The following is a 26,474-nucleotide window of genomic DNA, read 5'->3' as shown; positions in this document are numbered from 1 at the left end:
AATTTTTTTTTTTTTTTTTTTTTTACAATTTTTTTTTTTTTTTTTTTTTTGTTCAGGGGGCCGGACCAAATGTGGCTGCGGGCCGTATCCGGCCCGCGGGCCGTAGTTTGGGGACCCCTGCTCTAATAGATGACACAAAGACAGCACAAGACAAAGTCAGCAAACTAGATTAAGGAGGAACAAAGAAAAAAGAAATTGAGACCCAGAGAAATACTGCAATTTCATGTTCCTCTTTATCAATTTCTCATTCGCAAACACTTTGTTCCATAGGTGTGGTGTGGTGTGTCACACTACTTGTGTAGCATGCCCCAACCAGCAACTACTTTGTGGAAATAAAGATTCGGTTATTGTTTAACTTCTGAATGAAGTTCTTTTTCCCCCATTCTGAACTCACATTAGAAGTTATCCAATACACAAAAAAATTCATATATTAACAGGTAGCATTTTTGTTTCCCCTGCCATCTTTCAAACCTTAAAAACTAGGCTAGGTTTTCCCTCTATCAACATTAAGTCTGCCTCAATACAACAATTCAATACAATTCAACTGGCGGTAATGCTTGGGAAATTTGCTCATTCATAATGGCCGATGCTCTAGACTTTCCAGAAAATTACTCACTGGTAGTAATCAGGGGTGAAAGTGGGCCAGAACGATCAGGAACGCAGTTCCGATATAAGATTCAGGGCCAGAATGCAGTTCCGGTATAAGATTAAGGGCCAGAATTCTGCTCCGGTACACGGTGCTTTGATTCCGAAAATATGACGGCAACTGTCAAAACGCTATGTAAAAATAAATAAATAAAAAATGCTAAGATGCCACACATGCATTTCATCTCCTACAAGAAAACAATCTACCAACATCAGATTTACATATACACAAGTGTTAACGACAAGCATAATAAAGTGCTTGTGTAGCGTAATCCGTTTTCACCAATATTTATTATTTATTTTATTCCACTGACGGCATGGAGGTTTCCCCAGCTGCTGCAGTTATCTGAGTCTGACTATGATGAGTCACATCAATGTGCGACTGCACGCAGCAAAGCAAAACTCCTGGACTCATTTATCCGTTGAATTGGCTGACATACTGACATGTGATCAGCAGAGATAGTTAGCTCTGATTGGTTCAAATGTGCATGTTTTCTGGAACAGCAAAAAAAATACATAAATAAAGGTTGAATTGATGCGACAAAAAAAGGGCAATGCAACATAAAATGTTTAAGATAATTATTTAAGAGCAATGAAAGAGTTGGGAGGCTTATTTATCGTATTTAGTTTTATTTGCTCTAATGGGGAGGTTCAGAACATCTTAGCTGTCAATGTGAACTTTGGACTTATATTTGTTCATTTATGTTAGGCTACTTATCCATTTCCTTATGATTTAAAAAAAGTCAATGCGCGATATTCAAAATAATAGTATATTTCATTTCACTTTGCATAATATAAGTAATTTGTACCTATTTTTCTGAATGTACATTACTTATATCTTCATTATTAAAAAAAAAAAGTAAATGTTTATATTAACTTCAATTTTAATATACAACCTATGTAGTTAAAATTGAGATTTGACATTTAGTATGTGAGGAAATGAGGGAAAATAGGAGATGGAGGTTGGGGTTATTGCTGTTTTTGTTGCATTTTATTTTGCAAATCATTGAAAAAATACAATTTTGAATGAAAATCAGTTTTTGTATGTGTTATAAAAATAACTGTGCTAAAGCAGTATTCTTTGTATTTCAGTAGTTTAAGGAAAAAAATAATAAATAAATAAATAACTTAGATTTCTGGCTCCGTGGCGACCTTCACGTCGGAGAGTTCCAGCAAGAAATTCTAGCCACTTTCACACCTGGTAGTAATACCACTACAACTACACACTAATCAATTACTGGACCTCCATACTGGTGATGGACCGATACCACTTTTTAGACCACACAGAGGGAGGTCTCAAATTTCTTCTTAGAGAGGATACTAAAATTACTACTCGTCTGTTATTTGTGGACAAATCAGAATGAAATTTTGTACATAGATACTGTACGTTCTAGACAGCGGCACGTCCACTTCACAGCTCTGAGATCAAGGGTGAGATCAATCCCGCGCTCCGGCCTTCCTCTGTGGAGTTTTCATGTTCTCCCCTTGCCTGAGCTTGAACGGCTTCCTCCCATATCCCAAAAACATGCACAATAGACTGATTGAACACTTGAAATTGTCCCTAGGTCTGAGTGCGTGGGGGGGGGTTTGTTTCGTTGTTCCCTGCGATTGGCTTGCAACCAATTCCGGGTGTACCCCGCTTACTGCCCATGGTTATATGGTATAGGCTCCAGCACCCCCACGACCCTTGTGAGGATGAGCAGTACAGAAGATGAATGAATACATGTTGAATATAGAATACATGCCTAAGAATGTATATAAAAGCATCAATTATTTTATTTTTTTGCCACATCCATCCATGAATCTTTTATCCATACTGCTTGCCCACACGAAGGTTGTGGGGATACAACAAAGAAAACCAAAACGACAAAAAAAAACCCACAACCACTCGTTATTACTAGCTAACTTCTTAGTGACCGTTCTGCATGGTTGCTGCACATTTCAATTAAATGTGGCTTGTAACACAATTGCTTTCTATGGGGTCTGCTACAGAAGCAAATTCAGTTCTATATTGTTATCATCCGGAGAGTCTTTGGATTGGTGCTGCCACGAAAAAGGACAGAAACTGACGTCTAAGCACAATATTCTGAAAAAAACATTCCATCAACTCTGTTTCTTTGCCCTTGCTATCACCATATTATCTATTATTTGAATTAAATGAAAGAAGGTGGGTGCGCGTGTGTCTGTCTATTATGCGCACACACACACACACACACACACACACACACGCATCCAGGCTGCAATCAATATTATGCATCATTTCCTACACTCATCTTTCTGGATGGTGGAGTGACCAAGATAGAAAGTATTTCTCGCAGATGCACTTCTCTTATTGAACTTTGTATGGTCTATTTTCCTTCCCCCTTTTCCAAGTTTTATTTAAAAAATGTTTCTCGCAAAGCAAGCTAGATTTCTTGCCCTTGATCATAACATTTTCATCATCTTCTTGTCTACAGGGCAGCTTGACATTGCACCACCTACTGCAGCACAATTAAGATATGGTAAGAAGCACATATTTTTTTATTTGTAGTATCTATGTGTGTATTTCATAGTATTAGAAGTTAACCAAACTAGCCCTACTTTTGTGCATTCTGATTGGATTAAATCAGATGAAGTGTAAAGCACAGTGTTTATTATGGGGCGGTGAATTGTGTTTTTTCCTGATTCAGTGGAAATGCTAAAATAACAGTTGAAATGAGTTACTAGCTCATCCAGCAATCTCTGGAATTTTCACAATGCACTCACCCACACAAGCCTTTGTTTAATGTGATTGTTGCCCTGCTCTTGCCATTTGGATAATTCAATTTGTCGGGGCCATGAATGGAAGGCCTACTTTCTGTCTGATTCATAATGGTTTATAAATAGGAAAAGGTTCTCAAGTAAATGAAATGATCTACTCTCACATTGGCTTAATATACTCCACATTGCATTAGGTATCCTTGCATAGTTTACTGAGATTCAATACATTAATCTTTATAAATCGCTGATTGTCCACAATTGGCCTCAGTTTAGAAAGCCCGAAATACACTGAATAAGAATTATACTATATAGAGTGGGGCAAATAAGTATTTAGTCACCCACTAATTTTGCAAGTTCTCCCACTTGAAAATATTAGAGAGGCCTGTAATTGTCAACATGGGTAAACCTCAACCATGAGAGACAGAATGTGGGGGGAAAAAACCCCCAGAAAATCACATTGTTTGATTTTTAAAGAATTTATTTGCAAATCATGTTGGAAAATTAGTATTTGGTCAATACCAATGGTTCATCTCAATACTTTGTTATGTACCCTTTGTTGGCAATAACGGAGGCCAAACGTTTTCTGTAACTCTTCACAAGTTTTTCACACACTGTTGCTGGTATTTTGGCCCATTCCTCCATGCAGATCTCCTCCAGAACAGTGATGTTTTGGGGCTGTCGTTGGGCAAAACGAACTTTCAACTCCCTCCTCACCCCGTGGCGTCAAAATTATAACAAGAACGGGGAGCAAAAATCCCAGAACCACACGGGGGGACCTAGAGAATGACCTACAGAGAGCTGGGACCACAGTAAAAAAGGCTACTATCAGTAACACAATGCCCTGCCAGGGACTCAAATCCTGCTCTGCCAGACGTGCCCTCTGCTGAAGAAAGTACACGTCCAGGCCCGTCTGTGGTTTGCTAGAGAGCATTTGGATGATCCAGAAGAGGACTGGGAGAATGTGTTTTGGTCAGATGAAACCAAAATAGAACTTTTTGGTAGAAACAAAGGTTCTCGTGTTTGGAGAAAAAAGAATACTGAATTGCACCATACCCACTGTGAAGCATGGGGGTGGAAACATCATGCTTTGGGGCTGTTTTTCTGCAAAAGGACCAGGACGACTGATCTGTGTAAAGAAAAGAATGAATGAAAATCGAGAGATTTTGAGTCAAATCTTCTTCCATCAGCAAGGGCATTGAAGATGAGACATGGCTGGGTCTTTCAGCATGACAATGATCCCAAACACACAGCCAGGGCAACAAAGGAGTGGCTTCGTAAGAAGCATTTTAAGGTCCTGGAGTGGCCTAGCCAGTCTCCAGATCTCAACCCCATAGAAAATCTGTGGAGGGAGTTGAAAGTCCGTGTTGCCCAACGACAGCCCCAAAACATCACTGCTCTAGAGGAGATCTGCATGGAGGAATGGGCCAAAATACCAGCAACAGTGTGTGAAAAGCTTGTGAAGAGTGACAGAAAACGTTTGGCCTCCGTTATTGCCAACAAAGAGTACATAACAAAGTATTGAGATGAACTTTTGGTATTGACCAAATACTTTTTCCCACCATGATTTGCAAATAAATTCTTTAAAAATCAAACAATGTGATTTTCTGGGGGGGTTTTCCACATTCTGTCTCTCATGGTTGAGGTGTACCCATGTTGACAATTACAGGCATCTTTAATATTTTCAAGTGGGAGGATTTGCACAATTAGTGGTTGACTAAATACTTATTTGCCCCACTGTAAGTGTTGAAACTGTGTTCCTAATGTGACTGGTATTCATTATTTTTCAGTTCTCCTGCACAACGCACTCCCTTTTGTTGGATTTGGATTTCTGGACAACTGCATCATGATTGTTGCCGTAAGTGTCACGTGCAGTAAATGCCAAAACAACTCCTTAAAGTTGCTGATAAAACGGCTAAAATTGAATATCCCATTGAGAAGATTTTCGATATACCGTAGACTAGGGCTGTCCCAAACGACTAATTTTCTCTCGATTAGTCAGCAGACTATTTTTACGATTAATCGACTAATCTAATCATTTTAGTTTTTTTTTTTTTTTATGGTACTAATTTAGCAATTAAATTTTGTTTTACGCTTATTAATTCACAAAAACATTTTGGAACACAAATTCTGTATTAAAGTGCAAATAAACACATAAATAACACTTAATATCTTTAATTCTACAGCGTGTTGATCACCAATAAACATCTGTGAAAGGAACTGCGGTCTCATATGCAATCAACACGTATGCACGCATGAGGCCATAAAATGCAGCCTTGAAAATTACCGCCCTCATTTTTGTTTACCGTGCGATAAATGGCCTCATTGCAGATTGCGACATGCTTAGCAACTTCAATAAAGCATGACATTAGTTAGTAAGGATGCAACGATACAGTTACGTCACGGTTCAGTACGATTTTCGATACGGGGGACACGATTTTCGATTTGATTCAATACATTTAATGCTCTGGAAAAAAAAAAATAACGATTGTATTTTTTGTTTCGTTTGTTTTTTGTTTGTTTTTTTCTTGATAACGGGCAAAAATTAAATTGCCATCATATAAACATGCATTTTAGTGCATAATATTTATGTGCTAACTTCTTACTGATCTGAAGAAATTTTGTATAAAAGTGCTGGGAACATTCTTTACTGTTTGTAAAGTGAGGCGTGGCACACTATTGATTAGTTAGGTTTACTACATGGGCAAAACATTCTATTTTTGGTCCGAATCCATCTGTGTCACGTACTGAATTAACAATATTTGCAGCATTATCTGTAGTCACTGGTATGGATTGATTTGGCCTGCTTAACTTCCATTCAGTCATGGCGGTTTATACCGTAATTTCCGGATTACAAGCCGCTACTTTTTTTCCTCATTTTGAATCCTGCGGCGCATGCAATGATGCGGCCAATTCATCAATTTTTCTAACGACTGCCAGGAGCGCTCGAGCATAAAATGTAAGCATAAGACACGTGGAATATATGTGTCGAGGAAGACGCTGGTTTGCACTCCTACCCGTATTTTAACTTTGTGCACGAATAAAAATAGCAGACCCTCATCTTTGTGCATTAGTAAAATTAGCATACCCGCATCATTGAAAATTCTAGAAGAAATGGATATGACGTGCGGAGTTGAATTGAAGGCTTGGATGGCCAGCGGCGTCAGATCGTTTACAAAAGTGGCTGTATGCGAAGAGCAACTTTTGCAAAAGTCTGACAGCGTGGAGCAGCGTGAAAAAAATCCACCATCACCAACGGGTTTCGAAAAGCCGGTCTGCTGCGTGACTAAGAGAACGACACGCTCAGGAGTGAGCTTGAGGAGTCAGCTAAGTGCCGTGTTGCTGGCGCTGTTTGGAAAGAAAAGTTAAGGTATTGTAACGACGACAAAGAGTAACCCGCTAAGTTAGGTTGCAATTCTTTATTTTGGAAACTCGTGGAACAACACACGACTGCTGCCTCTAGCAGCTGACGCACACACACAGACACACCCGCAACAACAACAACAGCACGTCTCTTGCTCTTCCGCACCTCCCTTACCTGTAAGTCAACGGCTATATCATAACCCGATTGGTATTTAAACTTAGAAAACTGTGTATTTCTTTATAAATATTTCAGTTTACTATGTGGGCACACGCGGCTTATAGGCAGGAGAGGCTTATGTATGTACAAAATGCTTTTTCCTTTAAAAATGTACTGGGTGAGGCTTGTAATCAGGGGCGCTTAATAGTCCGGAAATTACGGTAATTCATCGATGTATTATATGGACTACGTGTCCCATAATCACTCTGGGCTCACGTAGCCAATAGCATGGGAGGTAGCACATCTAGTTTGCTATTTCATGATATCTAATGTGTGCGCGCATTAAAAAAAGTTAGCAAAGCCACAGAAGTCACGTCTGCTCATTACTGCACAACACCAGCATATGACAATTTGCCACTCATTGTTCATCATGTCCTTTCAGCTGTCCGTTGTCAAAGCGAGGTTATTCGTAGCAGCCAAGTCGGTAACAATGTTTTGGCGGACTTTGTTGTAAATATCCGGGAAGACAGTCTTTGTGAAATATGTACAAGAGGAGTTCGCGTATCAGCAAACCCAAAATGCTGCCACACAGCACATCTGTATGACGCTGAAGCTGCCTGCTCAAACTTGTCTTTCCTCGCTAGCCATTATTGTTACCTCAGCCACAAACAAATGCGGTGTGCTTCACTCCGCCCACCACGCATTTTGGGGGGAGGAGAGGAGGAGGGCTGCACGCCGGGAGGAGTTGTCTGAGTTTTTCAAGGCACAGTCCTCAGTTTTCGATGCGAGCGCACGCAAGAAAAAAATTCAGAAAATACATTTTGGGAGCTTTTCATTTGCATCGAACATTTTTGGGTATTGAATTAAAGAGGGCGTATTAAACGGTTCAATATAAAACAGAGTATTGTTGCATCCTTATTAGTTAGATTGACTAACGATCTGCCAGCTTGTTGTCTTTTGTCGTCTTCCAAAATTACAACTGGGTGACAGCGCTTTAGGTGTTCATTCATGGCCGACGTGCAGCCAAGCTTGGCATTGAAGAGACAGGACACAACAGTGTACTCTCCTTTATTTCGTTGAAATAAATTAATGTTTTGGTCACTCACACGCTTTTTTGGCTTTGTGCCGCTTCCCCTGCTTGCATACCGAGTGCCTGACATTCTCAACTTTCCACACTTTTTTTTTTTTTTTTTTTTTTAACCCTTCATCAACCGTCAACGGGATGTTGTGCTCGTCGACGCATTATCGATGACGTCGAAGACGTCAACTAATCGGGACAGCTCTACTGTAGACAATGTGTCGAATTTTTTTTCCACTCTTCAACAATGCATTCAGATTTTTTTTCCACTCTTCAACAATGCAGTTTTATCTAACATTTAGAGAGTGGTACAGGAAGGTTTCTGTTTTGGAGAGGAGAGGAGAGGAGGCTATTTGAGAAGATTATGTGGTTTTGTGGTAATGGTGAAAGCCAGAGGACTCAAGTGCAAGAAGCAGGAAGACAAAGCAGGAGTGTTTGAGACACATTAAAAAAAAAAAAAAAAAAAAGTATGTACCTGTAGAAACTTTTTTTTTTTTTTTTTTTTTTTTTTTTTAAAATCAAGATTCCAAATAGTACTGTGAATAAACACATCATAACAGGAAACCTGATGTTCTCAAAGGAACATGACTGACTACGACAATAAAAACAATGAGCTGACACAGACTGAAAGAAAAAACTAATTACAAGGAAACATGAGACAAGTACAGTACCTGTACAAGAGGCGAGTGGATGGAGGAAGCTGATTGTTTTGCACCAGAAAAAGGGCTGACAAACAAGATAACCCAATTAGTGTCAAGACATGAACAAGAGACACAGGAAAAGAAGAGACACCAAGAAACAAAACTGGATATAATCTAAACACAGACTCTTAATTTAAACGCAAAGTTAATATAAATTGGAAATATAATAGTCACGACACATTTTGAGATTATGATTCCAGACTAACCCATGAAATCAATTATGAAAATTAAGTAATTAGGCGGAAAGGCAACAGTCCAGATGGGACTGTGACACTTTCTACCCAATCATGATTTCACACTGTCTGATCTTTCTGCCTTTCTCGGTCTCCTAACATTCTGTATCACTTCTCACAATTTTCACATGCTCCTTTAATCGCTACTCATTAATCTTGCTGAAGGCCAGCCAAACAAATGATGAACGGCTAGTGATATACACATTTCAGCTATGATTGCATGATTCCCTACTTGACATTATTTCACTAAGTTTCAGATTTTCCTTTTTGTAAACATATTATATTTACGGTGCGTTATGTAAAACTTGCAACAACATGTTAAGTCTTCTCAAGCATATCAAAAGTGTCTGTTTTGTTTTTTTTCTTTTTAGCTTGTGTTCTTTGGTACATATAGTCAACAATAGGATGTTCTAGTTGCTGTTACTGTGGTTCGTCAAATGACCTGCATGCGTATCAATCATTCGTCTTTTGGAAAGATGTCTCATTAGTGCCATTATTATTATTATTATTATAATTTAGAGCTGAAACGAATACGCCAGCAACTTGAGTAAATCGAGTTTAAAAACTGATCCGAGTAACTTTATTCACCTCGAGGAATCGTTTAATTTTGCCAGCTCTAAGCATCACGTTTTGCGCGGACTACTTTTAATGCGGGACAACGCGCTGACATCACGTGCGTAGAGGAAGAAGCAAAAAAAAAAAAAAAAACTTACTGTAGCCGACAGCCGCTACAAGCTACGCTGACGTTGCTAAAAAACTAGCCCACATGATGCTAGTGTGATAGCAGGTAGTGTCCGATGCGTCTCATACTGTAGATATCGCATGCATTTAGGACGAGATGCGAAATGACAGACTCGACTGCGTCTGGGCAGCGTTGGTAAAAAGCCACCATCTTTAAGCAGTAGACTTCTCAGCGCTAATAAATATAACGTTACTGTCACTCGCTCACGTAACGTTAGCCCTTCAGAGGGCTAGGTTCTATTGATTATGACAGGGGTGCTCAAGTCCAGTCCTCGAGAGCCCCTATCCAGCTTGTTTTCCATTTCTCCCTCCTCCAACACACCTGACTCAAATAATCAGGATCATTATCAGGCTCCTGCAGAGCTTGCTGATGAGCTGATCATTTGATTGAGGTGTGTTCAAGGAGGGAGACATGGAAAACAAGCTGGATAGGGGCTCTCGAGGACTGGACTTGGGCACCCCTGGATCATGACCACTGTCGATGCATGGCTAACGTGTCTTACATACAGGCTTTATTTAATCTGTAAAAACACAGCGCTGTAGAGTGATGAGGGTGTAAAATTAAAACATAATAAAGCTAACTTTGTTTTAGCTCAGTAGTCATTGCTGAATAAAACACCACACAGCACTGGTCCCTAATGTGCTCCAATACAGCAAGTATCATACATTTATTTTGAACACTGCAAAAACTCAAATTCCTATCAGCACTTACAGTTTAGACTAACTTAAAACTTAACTAGAACTTATGTATAGCTTGACACAAATGGAAATTCAATTGAAACACGTGGGGAAAAACATGTAGCTTTCAAGTGATGTGTGTTATCAAGCGTAATTACATTTTTAGGTAAGAAATATGTCTTTTTTTTTTTTTTTTTTTTAAGATCTAGAAGTTTTTTGAGTGAAAGCAGTTAATTTTTTTTCTAGTCACATCTGAGATGCAATTATTGGCTGTTTTCAACAATGTACATCGAAAATAAAAACAATGATTGACTGAAAATGGTTCAGTGTTGGATTAAATGTCTTTTTTTCTCATGTATATTTATAATTGCTCTTTACCTAAAAAAAAAAAAAAAAGTTTTATCCGATTACTCGATTAATCGATAGAAATTTCAGTCGATTGCTCGATTACTAAAATATTCGATAGCTGCAGCCCTATTCTAATAATTATTATTATTATAATACAAAGTGATATTGGACACAAACAAATGGACAACCTTTAGGACTCACATTCACACCGTTACCAAATAGGAACTGAAGAGCAGTCAGGCGAATGTACCATGGATGCGTGGAAGTATCGCTGGGTTACATGTGTTTTGATAGTTATTTTGTGTGTTTGTTACTCTCCAGGGTACACAGATTGAATTGTCCATTGGTGTGATTCTTGGTATTTCTACTATGGCAGGTAAGAGCATCACTCCTTCTCAACCTATACTTTATCGTATCAAAGAAAAAGTGTAAGTCGTGCCTTTTTGCATGGATGATATAATTATTATTGTAAATGTTCACCAAAACTGGCTTTAGGAATGTTATGTTGCTCTCATTTACAGGCATAAATTACATGTATAACTGCAAGGAATCATTATTATAATCATGAGAATTCCATTCATTGTAATGGAGGTCAACATTCTGCTGATTCTCAGCTTCCAGGTATCTTTTTAAGATAAAGGTTTCTATTTATTTCATATATTGCAATATCTTACTTAAGAAAAACGGAGTGGGTCCAGGTCAAATGAGGGTACGTGTTCCTTTTTACGCCAATTACATTATCAACAGTCACTTCAAAGACTTAAAGGATTTCAGGATTATTGGTCTCCACATCAAAGAGAGAGAGCTTTTGACTGACATTAGATCCAATATGCCTGTGAATTTCATGTACTGATCCTCACGTTACCTGCCCGCGGAACAGTCTGTGTTAGCAGTGTAACCATAAAAAGAATAATACTTTATGTTTGCCTACTTTTAGACAGGCTGCAAGGAAAAATACATAAATAAAAATATTTTCATGGATCAAGGAGATGCAGTAGAATCCCAATGTGGAATTTGTCACCTGCTTGTAAACCTTGTCAGGTCAGGAAAGATTGGTGGTCAGAGCTGCAAACTCAGAGATTATTATAGATATCATTTTAAAATGAGCTGCAAGCTCTCTGACATTTGCTGCCTCTTATCTTTGATTTCGGGTGTATTGACTCCCAAGTTGAGCTGCAGTTTATTTATTGTGTTAATCCCACACTGGAACCTATAGCTAAAAGGATAAACAGATTCATTTTGCTTTCCATCCTAAATGTTTCAACTATTAAGGCGCCATTGCAGCCACACTGGTGACATTCAAGTTCCAAATAGCTGCCCGTGTCACAGCCACTCCGAAGTGATTTAGCACTTGTGTCAAAATTGTAGTCAAGTTCACCCATCACACCACTTCTGGGATGCAAATGAGTGTGAATGACTCTACGGATTGTCACAGATGGAGGGTGCACCGCTGCAAATTTAGTTACTCAATGCCATTGAGTGTATTGCCTTTATATTGGCTCATAAGTGGAGAAAAACTTCCTTTATGATTGCTGTTGAAAAACCACACACATGCGATGGTTCACAGGACATAATCACTAATCTTTAATCGTTCAATCACTAATCACTAATCAAAACCTTTGACCGCGGATATGTTTTTTAGCATGTTATTAGTTATTAATAGCAAGTTATTTTATATTTATTTACAGTATATGCATTGGGCAATATACTTGAGTGTATGGCTGTCCCAAACGATTATTTTTCTCCCAATTAGACTTTTTAACGATTAGTCTAATTATTTATTTATTTATTTATTTTAATTAATCTTACAATTAAATTTTTGTTGATGATTATTCACAAAATTCACAAAAAAATTTTGGAACACTTAAATTATTAACATACAAATAAACACAAAAATAATAGGGCTGTCAAACGATTAAAATTTTTAATCGAGTTAATTACAGCTTAATCGTAATTAATCGCACTTCAAACCATCTATAAAATATGCCATATTTTTCTGTAAATTATTGTTGGAATGGAAAGATAAGACACAAGACGGATATATACATTCAACATACGGTACATAAGTACTGTATTTATTATAACAATAAATCAAAATGATGGCATTAACATTATTAACATTCTCTTAAAGCGATCCATGGATAGAAAGACTTGTACTAACATTTTTTAAGAACTACAAGTTATAGAAATTTTATATTAAAACCTCTCTTTCTAATTTTTTTTAAAAATAAAATTTGTAAAATTTTCAATCAAAAAATAAACTAGTAGCTCGCCATTGTTGATGTCAATAATTACACAATGCTCGTGTGGTGCTGAAACCCATAAAAACAGTCGCGCCCAAGCGCCAGCAGAGGGCGGCAAAACACCAAAAAACATAAGTAACAAGTGGACATTACACTGTGCTGTCATTTTAATCTGTTTGAGCGGGGCATGTGCGTTAAATGCGTCAAATATTTTAACGTGATTCATTTAAAAAATTAATTACCGTCCGTTAACGCGATAATTTTGACAGCCCTAATAAATAACAATAATAAATCACAAATAAACAATAAGGTCAAATGCTGATGGCATTAGGTAGTGCAAAAGAATGGAATGTAAACATATCAGAACAAAGAATGGAATGTAAACATATCAGAACACTGTGACTTCACTTTTCTAACATGATTCAAAACAATTCTTACTTTCTCTTTTTGTGGTATGCCTATATTGTTCTCAGCATTAGAGTGAGCACCAGCAGAGTTGATAAATAAATGTCACGTATCACTGAAGTGAAGTACGTGGGGAAAAAAACTTAATGATGCACGTTGATACGACGCTACGATGGAGTATTAGGGCCAAATAAATATTTTTTTTTAAAAAGAACGGGATTATAGTCGTAATATTGCTACGAGGGGAAAAAAAAGTCGAATTATTACGTAGGGGTAATGTAGCTGCGAGCCGCTACACACTTTACCTACATGTACCTTAGCTGGGAGCTACGACGAAGCATTAGTATGAGTTTTCTATTAATTATAATTTAATGTACATGAAGCAAAATTATAAGGATTTCCTTATTTGTAAAACCGATTCAAAACCAACACGCTTTCAATATTGTTGATTTTAACGGAGGTGGCAAGGCGCTGCATAAAGTACGTAGCTGCTTATTCAGCTACATTAGCTCGACATTAGCCCCTAATACTCTGTCGTACAACCCACATAAAAGCAACTTTAATAAAAAAAAATGTTGTTGTATGGACTTAAGATCTGCCAGCTTGTTGTTTCCTGTCGTCTTCCAAAACTATACCTGAGTGACGCCGCTTTAGGTGTTCATTCACGGCCGGCGTGCTGCTGTGGTATTCAAGCTTGGCATTGCAGAAACTGCACACGACAATGTACCCTCCTGTTTTGTTGAAATAAGTCACTGCTTTGGTCACTCTGGTGCGCTTTTTTGGCTTTGTGCCGCTTTCCCCACTTGAATCCCGAGCGTCCGCCTTTCTCAACTTTCCACGCATACATTTTTTTTAACCCTTAATTAACCGTCGATGGGATGGTGTGCGTGTCGACGCATCTACGTCATCGATGACGTCAATTACGTTGACTAGTCGGGAGAGCTCTACTTGAGGGCAAATTTAAGTATAGATTGGAAAATTTTACCTCAATCTACATAGGTGTTTTTGTTTGAAATTTAAGAATAGATGTGATATTATAACTCAACTACTGTATTGCTTGATGAGAAAATATAGTTGTATTACTGAATGGTGAAGTGTCTCAAAACCTTTGACCACGGATGTGTTTTTTTGCGATAAAAGAACTTTTTTATAATTCTTCATCAGACCCCAAATGAAACATTAAAGTAATCTGTTCTCTCTTAAAATGTGTTAAAATTGTAATTAGGGAATAATTATCATTTATGCGACATTGCCATTTGTGGAAGAATGGATTTAAATGCACAAGAGATTCATATATCGCTCTCATATTAGTAGTTGTCATTAATCATCCCACGAGACCTATTGTCACATTTTTAAAGTTTCATAGTCTCGTAACACACACAAGCATTTAATTAAATAAATGAACATCAAACAAAACTTTATTCTTTCATTTAGCTGCATCTATGTTTTGGGACTCGGAGAGAGACCTATTTCTGCTGGCTAATAGAAAGCTCATTTTTCTTTTTCCCTCTCTGTACACAAGCCGAGCACTACTACAAAATGACTATTTTTATCAGCGCGCAACTGCACCAGCATGTGGAGGCGGACAGAGAAGTAAATGTTTTCATGTTGTAGCTGTCAGCTGCAAGCAACGAGAAGTGTGGCATCCCCTGCAATAGATCTCTTGCAATAGATCTGCTCACTTAATACAGCTTTACTCTCAAATTTTGGAGAGATGGTGGTCTCCCGCGAGACCAAGCAGCCCCAAACAGACACTAAACTAGATCTTACAGCACCATGATACATCCTTTAGGCTGCCAGCTGAGTCTCTTTCATGAAGTGCTGGCTCACATTAGCTTCACTTAGCTGAACTCCTCTGTGGTTCATTTGGCCACATGCTCACGTGTATCATCCAAAAAAGAGACAAATAATCCTGGATGTTGTTTCATGTTGGACTGGAAAGTTGTTTTCCCTCTCAATGACTAAAAGAAGATAGAAAGCACGGCATATACCTCCTTGACATTTTAGTGGGCCCACATGCATATTAATACATTACATGTTTGTTAAAAAAAGAATGAGCTTCTCATTTAAGACAATGAATGAAAAAAATAACTGCAGACTACAACCACAATACATTTGTTTGAATGAATATATCTTCGAATTTGCCAAAACACTTTTTGTCTTTGTGAAAGTTGTTGCCTTTGTTTCCCTGTCAATCTGTTTTATAGTAGTTGGTGCTTGATGCAAGTCAGTCTTACAACCCTCAAATGTAAATTTCACTCTCGTCTCTTCATTCCTCAGCTGCTGCTCTCGGCAACTTGGTGTCTGATCTGGCAGGACTCGGGTAAGACACACACCTATCAACGCACACCCACACCTCCAGAAACACTTGAGATATGCACACACTCGAATTAAGATTTGTGACTCATGAGGTCTTACTTGAAGCATAATGCATTTTATTATTACAGCTTTATCAATGTACTTCCCGAAACATAAATGAGTGATGAAATGATTCTTTCACACAGCGTGGAAAAATGTGTAATTATACAGTGCATGACAAATTAATGGCACCGTTGATATTATCCAGCATCAGAAAGGGCTTTAATGTGGACTCTTTTACTTTAATGAGCACTGTACTTGATCTGTTTTCAATAGAAATGAGGAGTTACAGTAGATGCTGATGGTTTGAATTGAATAACATCAAGAATTAAGCGAGATGTCCCTAATAACGTCATTTTCAGAGAATGGCGTACCGCACTCAGGCTATTTTTAGACCGTGACGTCGCATCGTAAAGCGGAAGTAAAGCCGAAGTGGGACATTATAGACCCGCCCTCGCATAAACCCAACGTAAAAAGTGCTACTTTTCTCCGGTAATCTTTCAAAAACGAACATGCCGATCACGCATTGCTTTTTTGGAACTTGTAGAAACGATTCTAGACATTACGACACATGAAGATGTTTTCTTCATACGTTTCCGGAAACGAAAAACTCGAGAGGAAAAAATGTGAAGACCGAATCAACTTGCTCGGACTTTAACACCAGCTCGGCGAATCCATTCACGTTTCATATGCAGTAAACATTATGTTGGGTTGGCATGGTCTTTCAGAGGACAAAGAGGTAAGCCATTTTTATATTTTTAACTTATTTTTTTTTAGCGTAACGTTGTGCCGTACTGCTTCTGTCTGACAATGAATGACCTGAAAAGAATTACAATGGTATCCGACTGCCACTGTTACCGTTTGTTTTATATATATATATATATATATATAAAAAAAACAACTTTAGTAAGGGGGAAGTGTAAATAAATTAGAGGATTAAGATGTGTTATCAATGAAAAAATTAAAAGTGTTCGTTGGCTGTCACTGAGTAGCATTTGCGATCGCTACACAAAGCTAACTAAATTACCCCCAAGAACGGTAAGAGATGTAGGATGTAGGATCTGTTTTTATCTCTGGCCCGATTCCTACCTTATCACGTGGAGTAGAGCGCTTCAGCAGAATTCTCAGCCTTCACACCTGGCTCCAATCCACCTGTTTCAGTCGCAGCGTTAACTTCATAGACAATTTTAATCTCTTCTGGAACCGTACTTCTCTTTTCAACCGTGATCGTATCCATCCATATATGCTCGGAACCAAAATGCTCACAGGGAATCTCCATTACGCTATCCACACATTCACACGTGCTTCCACAGGATGACTGATTAGCTCCCATGAACCCTCCCCTCACTCCAATCCAATGACATCACTTTACTTGTTTCCGTCCATCAGCGCCTCTCCTCGGCCCCATCTGGCACTACAATCTCAACCTGCAAATCAAATTAAAACCATCATCAACCAAAGGCAGCACCGCTTCGATTACACAAGACATATCAATACAGCCAACCTTCGTCCAATTCCCAAATCATCACTACCCCTTATAAAACAAAATTATCTGAAATTGGCGTTCTTTAATTCCCGATCAATCAATAACAAAACCCACACTCTTAATGAATTCATAACAGAAAAGAACCTAGACATTCTCTGCCTCACCGAAACCTGGCAAAAACCATTAGAATATCTCTCTCTTAATCAAACCACTCCCACTGGATTCACATACCTTGATAAACCCCACACTGTTGGCAGAGGAGGTGGCATTGCTATTATTTACAGGAAAACTATCAAGACAACTGCCATCTCAATTCCATCCGTCCCTTCATTTGAACACCTTGTCTTTAAACTCTCCGGCCCTTGCCCTCTGGTTACTGCTATTATTTACCGCCCCCCCAAACCGCACCCTTCTCTTATTTCTGACCTGACTGACATGCGAACCCAGTTATTTGCCATTTCTCCATCAATTCCCTTCCTGGGTGATTTTAATCTGCATATTGACGACTCTAGCAATAAATTGGCCACTGAATTCCTAGAACTGCTACAATGTCTAGATTTCACCCAGCATATTAACTTTCCCACACACAGTCAGGGTCACATCTTGGACCTCGTCTGCTCCTCCAACCTAAATATCCAGCAGATAAACAGCTACAACCTTCACATCTCTGATCATTTGGCAATAACCATGGACATTAACATTCCTATCCCCAGAATCAAACAAACCCGTACCATAACCTTCAGAACTCTTAAATCCATTTCTCCCACAGCCTTATCAGCCTCGCTCACCGGGTATCTGTCTACTTCACCTGCCCCGCCATCAAAGGACCCCACTGTCCTGGTAAATTACTACAACACCATACTCTCTTCCTGCTTAAATCAGCACGCACCTCTCAAAACGAAAACAGTTTCTTTTACACACTCTGCCCCATGGTACACGCCCATACTCCGCTCAATGAAAACCCGGAAAAGACAACTTGAAAGACTCCATAAAAAAACCGGCCTAACAGTTCATCTAATAGCATATAAGGAACATCTACAGCAATATAAAGAAGCAATCAACACCGCCCGGACCACCCACTATGCCAACATCATCCGCTCCGTCTCCAACAATTCCAAGGCTCTTTTTTCCACCATAAACTCCTTGCTCAAACCCCATGACAACTCGTCTGCTTCATTCACTCCAGAAAAGTGTCAATTATTTCTTTCATTTTTCCAAACAAAAATAGACAACATCTACAGTAACCTAAATACCTCCAGGATCTGTCCCATTGCTTTACTTACCCCTCCATCCTTCCTTCCATCTGCCTCTATGCTCACTCCGATCAAGAAACTCACTCAACTTTCTCCAATATCAACCACTCAACTTGCCACCATAATGTCTGGAATTAAAACTGCCACCTGCACCCTAGATCCCATTCCCTCTGTTCTAATAAAAGACTGTCTCCCCGTAATCTCCTCACTTATCACTGACATCATTAACACCTCCCTCTGCTCTGGCTCTGTCCCCCAAACTCTCAAAATGGCTGCCATCACTCCCATCTTAAAGAAATCTGGCCTAGACCCCGATATACCAAGCAATTACCGCCCCATCTCCAATCTCCCTTTTTTGTCAAAAATCCTGGAAAGGGCCGTGGCCTCTCAACTCAAAACCCACCTCACCAATAATAACCTGTTTGAACTTTTTCAATCTGGCTTCCGATCACAGCACAGCACCGAAACAGCCCTTCTCAAAATAACCAACGATATTCTTCTCTCCTTGGATTCCGGACAACTCACCATCCTCATCCTCCTGGACCTCACTGCTGCCTTCGATACAATCAACCACACCATCCTGCTCTCCAGATTAGAATCTTTACACATCACTGGTACCGCACTTTCCTGGTTTCGCTCCTACCTCACTGACCGACAGCAATTCATCGCCATCAATCATTGCACATCCCCTCCTGCTCCCCTACCACAAGGTGTCCCCCAAGGTTCAGTTCTAGGTCCCCTCCTCTTCATTCTCTACATCCTCCCCCTTGGTCAGATCATCCGCAAACATGGACTCCAATTTCACTGCTACGCCGAAGACATCCAAATTTACATAACCACACAACAAATCTCGCACAGCACCCAATCCACACTTCAAAACTGCCTCAGTGAAATTAATTCCTGGATGCAAGAAAACTATCTTCAACTCAACAGTAACAAATCAGACATAATCATCTTCGACCCAGCAGCCCACACCATAGACAGTCATTTTTCCCTCACCCTCAACAACTGCACCCTGCCTTTCTCAACACATTCCCGCAACCTTGGTATCATTTTTGACAATAAACTCAGATTCGACCACCACGTCAACCATATCACCAGAACTGCCTTCTTCCACCTCAAGAACATAGCCCGTCTTTGCCCCTCCCTCACCTTCTCTACTGCTGAAACCCTCATCCATGCCTTCATAACCTCCAGACTTGACTACTGCAACAGCATTCTCTTTGGTTCTCCATCCAAACTCATAAATAAACTACAATATATCCAAAACTCTGCTGCACGCCTTCTCACCCGGACCCCCTATAGGAACCACATTACCCCCGTCCTCCACAAACTGCACTGGTTTCCTATTTCATACAGAATTCAGTTCAAAATCATCCTTCTCACTTACAAAGCACTCAATAACTTGACCCCGCCCTACCTCACAGACCTTCTCTGTCCCCACACCCCTTCCCGTCACCTCCGCTCTTCTAATGGAAACATCCTCGCACCGCCCAAACAAAGAACACACCGAACTAGGGGGGACAGAGCCTTCTCCGCTGCCGCCCCCTCCCTTTGGAACTCACTCCCAAAACCCATGCGTTCATGTTCAGACCTTCCCACATTCAAAAAACTGTTAAAAACTCACCTTTTTAAACTAGCTTTTAACTTATAATTATTTTCTTGTTCTGTTCTGTCCACGTTGTTTGCTGTTTCTGTTCCTACTGTAAAGCGTCTTTGAGCATTGGTAAAAGCGCTCTACAAATAAAATGTATTATTATTATTATTATAGGACAACCAGAGGATATATAAGAAAGACAGGGCTGATGGTAAAGGATAGCTTGTTGAAACAGGAGAATGTCATTGTCAGTCGCGTTGATAAAAAAGCTAAAGCTATGCTTAGGTCGGCTCGTTTTTTTCGTCTTTTTCAGCCTTCGACACTAAAGCCATCTCTTTAACTGAACATTTTTATGTTCTTCCACATCTTTGCCAGTGAATTTGGCACCAGGCACATCATTTTCGGAGAGAATTGGTAGGTTTAACTCTGTAAACATCTCCTTCGTACACGATTTCCATTCATTTCCTATGAGGGACAAACGGTGGCTTGTCCTTACTTGGCAACTGTAGCTAATGTCATGAATATTAATGAACGGAAGTGACGTGTTGCTTGCGGTACGCCATGGGAATTGTGTGTACAAGATCGGGTTTTTAAAAAGTAGTTTTATTTTGAAGTATTAATTGCACTAGCACTTTCTTATATATCATGTCCTCTGGCTGTCTTACGTCTCTGACCGTTCTTGGGGGTAATTTATATTGCTATTTTTGTGTAGTGATCGCAAATACTACTCAGTGACAGCCAATGAACACTTTCAATTTTTTCATTAACTCATTCACTCCCAGCCATTTTCACCGGAGCAAGGCCCTTCGCTCCCGGCCGTTTTACTGGATTTTGACTGATTTTGCAAGGCCCACAGAGAATTCTGTTCTATTGCTATACAAACATGGAACCCACCAAAAGAAAGATTGGACTCTCTTCTTTCAGCAAAAAAAGTAAAAAAAAAAAAAAGTTCTTATCCTTTTCCATTCTTTAGAAATCAGCGTTAGAAAATAGCTTAGTTTGAGCAATTTTCGAATTTCTGATGAAAAAAGAGAAATTGAGCTTGCTGTGAAAGCACACCTTTCAAACATAGCTTTAACACAGTTTTTTTTTTTTTTTTGCTTTAGTTACATCCGGAACATCTGAATAATGTTTTCGTTCTACAAAATAACAAACAAGATAAATAGAGCTTTTGATCGCAAAGTAACAATTTATTTACACATAACTAAACTATTGAACTGTTGAACTATTTGCGCACATAACAACAGGGAAGGCTCTCGGCTGCTCCCGGTTGAATGAGGTGGCTCAGAGTAATCTGATGAGTCCGGATCAATATTGGTATCACTTTTTTCATCATCTTCATTGTTGGTTTCAACCTCGGGCTAAGGAGTAATGCAACGTGAGCTCCGCAGAACGGGTGTGGAACCTGACGCTGTTGTGGACATCACCGTCTGTCTCATAAAGATAGATTTTTTTGAATCCTTCTTTGACGATGGTTTCGCTTTCTTTTCAAAACACTCCTCCAGTGTCGTTTGCATTTTTTTCCGATCTTTCTCCACATTTCTCTCACGCGTCTTCACACGATCCGTCCAACTTCCGTTGCCTGACTATTTTTCTTCACTTCCTTTCTTGGCCTGAGATGAATTCTTACCAAATGCGCTACTGGCCTCCAGTGGCCAGTTTTATTGCTTTAAATTGATGCCTCTTGTCAAAAAAAGAATGCAAAAGACATATAAATACGTTTTTGGGACACTGAAGCAATTAAAAATAGAACGTAACTATACGGTTTTGGGAGCAAATGAGTTAATAACGAATCTTAATTCTATTAATTTATTTACACGTCCGCCTTACCAAAGTTGTTTCTTTACAACAGAAAAGGTAACAACAGTGGCAGTCAAATACCATTTTAATTTTTTTCAGATCAGACAGGAGCAGCACGGCAAGACGCCATGCTAAAAAATAAGTAAAAATATGAAAATGGCTTATCTCTTTGGGGCAGGCTGTGGCAGGCAATGGATCAGCATTGTCATCTGTAGGACCATGGCTCCAAACAAAATGTTTACTGCATATGAAGGTGAATGGCTTCACCTTGCTGGTGTTAAGTCGATCCATTGTTCACATTTTTTCCTCTGACTTTTTGGCTTCGGGAAACGCGTGAAGAAATCGTCCTTCATATGTCGAAATGTCTAGAGATGTTTCAACAAGTTCCATGGCAGCAGTGTTTACTCGGCTTGTTCTTTTTTAAAGATTACCGGCAGAAAACAAGCAGTACTATCATGGGTTGTATGCGAGCGTGCTCCTATGTTGACCCCCTTCCGGTTTACGATTGTGACATCATGCAGCCTTGCGGTCTTAAAAATAGCATTCGTGCGGTACGTTATTGATGGCGAGAGACGTCCAATCCAATTTGACTGGGGGTCGGCAGCAATTCAACGTACTATGCAACATTTTTAGAATATGGGATTTTAAGATTTTTTTAACAGCTGCAGAGCAACAAAATATACAAAGTTGAACAGAGATATTTTCAAAAGAAACAAAAAAATGTTTTGTAATAAATTAATAAATTGCCAAGGTATCGGATCGGTACTCTGTGTTGACAGATCCTCAAAATCAGGTGACTTGGACTCCTGGAACCTTTTGGTACCTCACGATACAATACGATTTGCGATACAAAGCTCACGATAATGATCATCTGACGATATAGCGATACAACGATTATCGATAAATTGGTCAGGAAATCATTCCAGGATATTCTACAAAAAACTAATAAACAGAAAAACAAGCTTCTGCTGTGAATTGGAGTGAGTTTATCACTAGTAGACGTTCAAGCCGTTTGAAGTGGGGGGGGGGGGGGGCAGCGAATGAACGCATGTTCATTGGCCGTCAGTGGCAGCCAATGCCAGGCAATGAGTAATTTTGGGCCATTTAAGGTCATTTACCTGTTGATTTTCAGTTACTTCCTGTTGATTTTGAGGTATTTTATGGGTCACTTGCTGTTTATTTTGCGTTACATAACAGGAAGTGACCTGGGAATCACCCAAATGAATAGGCAGTGACTCAAACGCAACAGGAAATTACCTGTAAATGCCCTAAAATGAACAGAAAGTGAAAGTCTAAATTGATTGGGCGTCGAGCACCGTCAATGGCAGCCTTTTGTCACACTCCTACTTAACATAGTAGGTTAGAAGAATTGAGAACACTGATTTTGTATTTGAAATAAGAATAGCAAAATTAAGGAAGTTGTAGGTCTGTGGTCTAGGTCTGTAATATTGTGGTTTTCTGTTAAACGTCCGCTATTTTTAATAAAGTGACGATTGAAATCATCAGTCAGCATTACATTTAGATTAGCTGCCTGGTATGCAGCGCATAGACATCAATGAGGATGAATTATGACGCATTGATGGATGGATGACACATCTTTGTGGCCTTTTTACCCACACATACACACACCGACACGCCCCCCCCCACACACACACACACACACATCCCCTCACATGTGAATGTGGTACTCTATCACGCTGTAGAGGGGAACACTACTGGGAGGGTGTTGTCAAGGTGAGATTTATCAGTAAGAGATGAGAAAAACAGGGCTGCAGCTGTGCAACAATCCTGTCACACTTCATGTTCACTTTTGGGAGCATTATGAATGAAACCACAGATGTCATTTTACCATACAGACTGTTTTAGTTGTGGGTCCTTAGAGTCAAATTACCTGTGAACGATAAAAATGGTAAACCTTGTCCAGTTGTACAATACCTCCTTCAAATGATATATTGAAAAACATGAGTATCGGCTCATCCATTATTCATACAGTTCTTGTCGAAGTCATTTCTTTTCCAGGGAAGGCCAAATGACGAATACCCAACTCTATACCCAAACCCATACATTTGCATGCATTACAAGTTGGGCTTTCCTGCTTCGCACTTGGTTCATCTGCACCCCCCCTTCCCCAATTTCAGGCAGACTGGATGGAATGCGCATGAATTAGTTTAAATTATTCCCAGCAACAAGCCAAATTATAGGCTTGAAGAATTGATTTCTGTGTTGTAATTAGTGCCAATGTTTGTTTTCACCATGATTCTCAGATTTGAAAAGCAGTGTTAAAGCTGCTACCTCACATAAGGCTTTTTTTTTTTTTTTTTTTTTTGCTTTTGTTTTGCTCAGGAAAATCAAACTGACATTTATTTTCAGTAATAACAATCAATTTAGAAGCAAATTGGTAAATAACTAAATGCATCTGAGTCTTAAACACACCCTTCAAATTGCCCAAATCTTGTGTTGTCACAGAAAATCTGTACCTGCTCCTATTGCGTCAATTCCACACTTCTGCCAAACGTAGATATTCCTAAATCCTCAATTCCAAGACAAAAAAAACTAACCTGTAATAAATACGTTTTTTTTTTGTTTTTTTGGTGTAGTTGTTTTTTCTCTTTCTCTGCAGACATTTCTTTTAATTCCAGTACTATAATTTAAGCGCCAATATATAGTCACCTCCAACTATATATTTAATCAGCAAGTTCAAAGCCTTTGTTTTTGTTGTATACTGAAGACCTCTTTTTCAAATAAAAAGATAAATATGCCGCAAGAGGTCATAATTCCAGCTGTTATTTTGTGGTTTTTACATCAAGATGTATTAAACAACCCAGAAAAAAATGACCCGTTGTTTGATCCTACCCACTGTTAAAATGAGAAAAATTTTGAAACTGACATTTTTAGATTACTATAAATTGAATAAGATTTAAAGGGGAAGTTCAATATTTTTGACATAAAGCATAATCTTTGAGTTAGCAAGGGGTTTAATTAGTCGGTGGAGTTGATTTCAACAAATTCCATGTAGTTTGTTAGTTATTTATTAGTTTCAGGGCTCCGGAGTTTGAGCTTTGAATGAGTTTATATGGAATTTGTGGAAACTTTCCTTTGCCCATTTCTTCTGTCTGTTTCCACAGCCTCTAAATGAACATTTCGCCATATTGCCGGCTGTCAGTTAACTCTGCAGACTGATGCTGCATTCAAGGAAGGTGGGAAGTCAGAGTTTCCAACCTTCAATCTGGAAAAATATAATTGGAACGCCTCCACTATTTGATCGCTTACAAGAAAGCAGGATTGCTGGAGGTCAAAATGTCCTCTGATGGCCAAAGTAAAAAACAACTTGTCGTTTCAGTTATCTTTGCTGTTTACATTCGATTGGAATGCTTTGAGGTCGCAACTGGTACCCTCTGAGCAGGATAAGTCCGACTTCCCACCTTCCTCGAATGCAGCGAGAGCACTAGTGGCCGCAGCACTCCTCTCTATTGTGGTCGTATTACGCATCTAAAAATAAAGTCCTGCAGAGTGAAATACAATGATCTGTGTTTTGGATTTATTTAACTATGTTTGATCTGTTCGTAGATCTGTATCGTTCTTTATTGGCATGCTAGGAAGTTGCCATTGACTCGTGCTAGCTTAGCCACTCTGGAGACCGGAAACTAACAAATAAATAACGGAATTTGTTGAAATCAACTCCACCAATTAATTAAACCCCTGCTAACTCGAAGATTAAGCTTAATGTAAAAAATTTCTGAACTTCCTCGTTAATATTTAATGGCATAACCCTTATTTTCAATAACTGCATCACGCCTGCGACCCATAGTCTTCACTAGGCTGTTCCAGTTCTCATTATAAATGCTGTTCCAGGCCTTGACTGCAGCCTCTTTGAGTTCTTGTTTGTTTCTGGGGGGTTCTACCTCTAGTCTCCTCTTCAGTTGGTAAAATGGATGTTCTATTGGGTTAAGGTCTGGTGACTGGCCAATCCAACACCTTTCACTTTTTTTCACCCGACAAAGTCCTTTGTTTCAGATTCAGATTCAGAATATTTATTGTCATTGTTACAAAAAAAGCACAACGAAACTTTGTTTGGAGCATCCATCCAGCTCATACAGCTAAGTTGGTAAAGTGCAAAGTGCAAACCCATAAACCCACTGTGTTAGCAGTGTGCTTTGGGTCATTGCCTTGTGGCATGATTAAGCTTCTCAATATCCGTTTGGATACAATTTTCTGTAAATTTCCAGACTAGATGGTTTTGTAGACATCAGAATTCATTGTGCTGCTACCATCATGAGTAACATTATCAATTAAGACTAGTGAGCCAGTTCCAGAATCAGCCATGCAAGCAAGCCATGACACTACCTCCACAATGTTTCACAAATGAGCTTTTATGTTTTGAATCATAAACAGATCCTTTATTTCTCCATACTTTGGTCTTTCTATCGCTTTGGTAGAGGTTAATCTTGTCTCATGAGTCCATAACACTTTGTTCTACACTTTCTGGCTGATCTCTGTACTACTTTGCAAAATTCAATCAGGCCTTCTGATTCTTTGTGCTGATGAGTGCGTATGGCCTCTATAGACCCTACCCACCGACGTCACAAAATCACGTGATCGCTGTATTGTTCCGCCCCCTTGTCCGTCATTTTGTGTCTATTATCAATGGTCTC

The 26,474-nt window shown here is 39.2% G+C and overlaps 1 protein-coding gene across 1 annotated transcript in view; it reads left to right on the top strand.

Annotated features, from left to right (window-relative positions):
• LOC130914742 (transmembrane protein 65-like) overlaps positions 1–26,474 on the top strand; it is a 67,843-nt gene that overhangs the window by 26,081 nt on the left and 15,288 nt on the right. The window contains exons 3-6 of the mRNA XM_057834203.1: positions 3,102–3,146; positions 5,172–5,239; positions 11,002–11,056; positions 15,609–15,651. Of these exons, the coding sequence (XP_057690186.1) occupies positions 3,102–3,146; positions 5,172–5,239; positions 11,002–11,056; positions 15,609–15,651 (211 nt within the window). The remainder of the gene's footprint in view (positions 1–3,101; positions 3,147–5,171; positions 5,240–11,001; positions 11,057–15,608; positions 15,652–26,474) is intronic.

This window comes from Corythoichthys intestinalis, chromosome 4 (genome assembly GCF_030265065.1).
Source record: "Corythoichthys intestinalis isolate RoL2023-P3 chromosome 4, ASM3026506v1, whole genome shotgun sequence".
Lineage (NCBI taxonomy): Eukaryota > Metazoa > Chordata > Actinopteri > Syngnathiformes > Syngnathidae > Corythoichthys > Corythoichthys intestinalis.
This window is presented reverse-complemented; position numbering and strand designations above follow the sequence as displayed.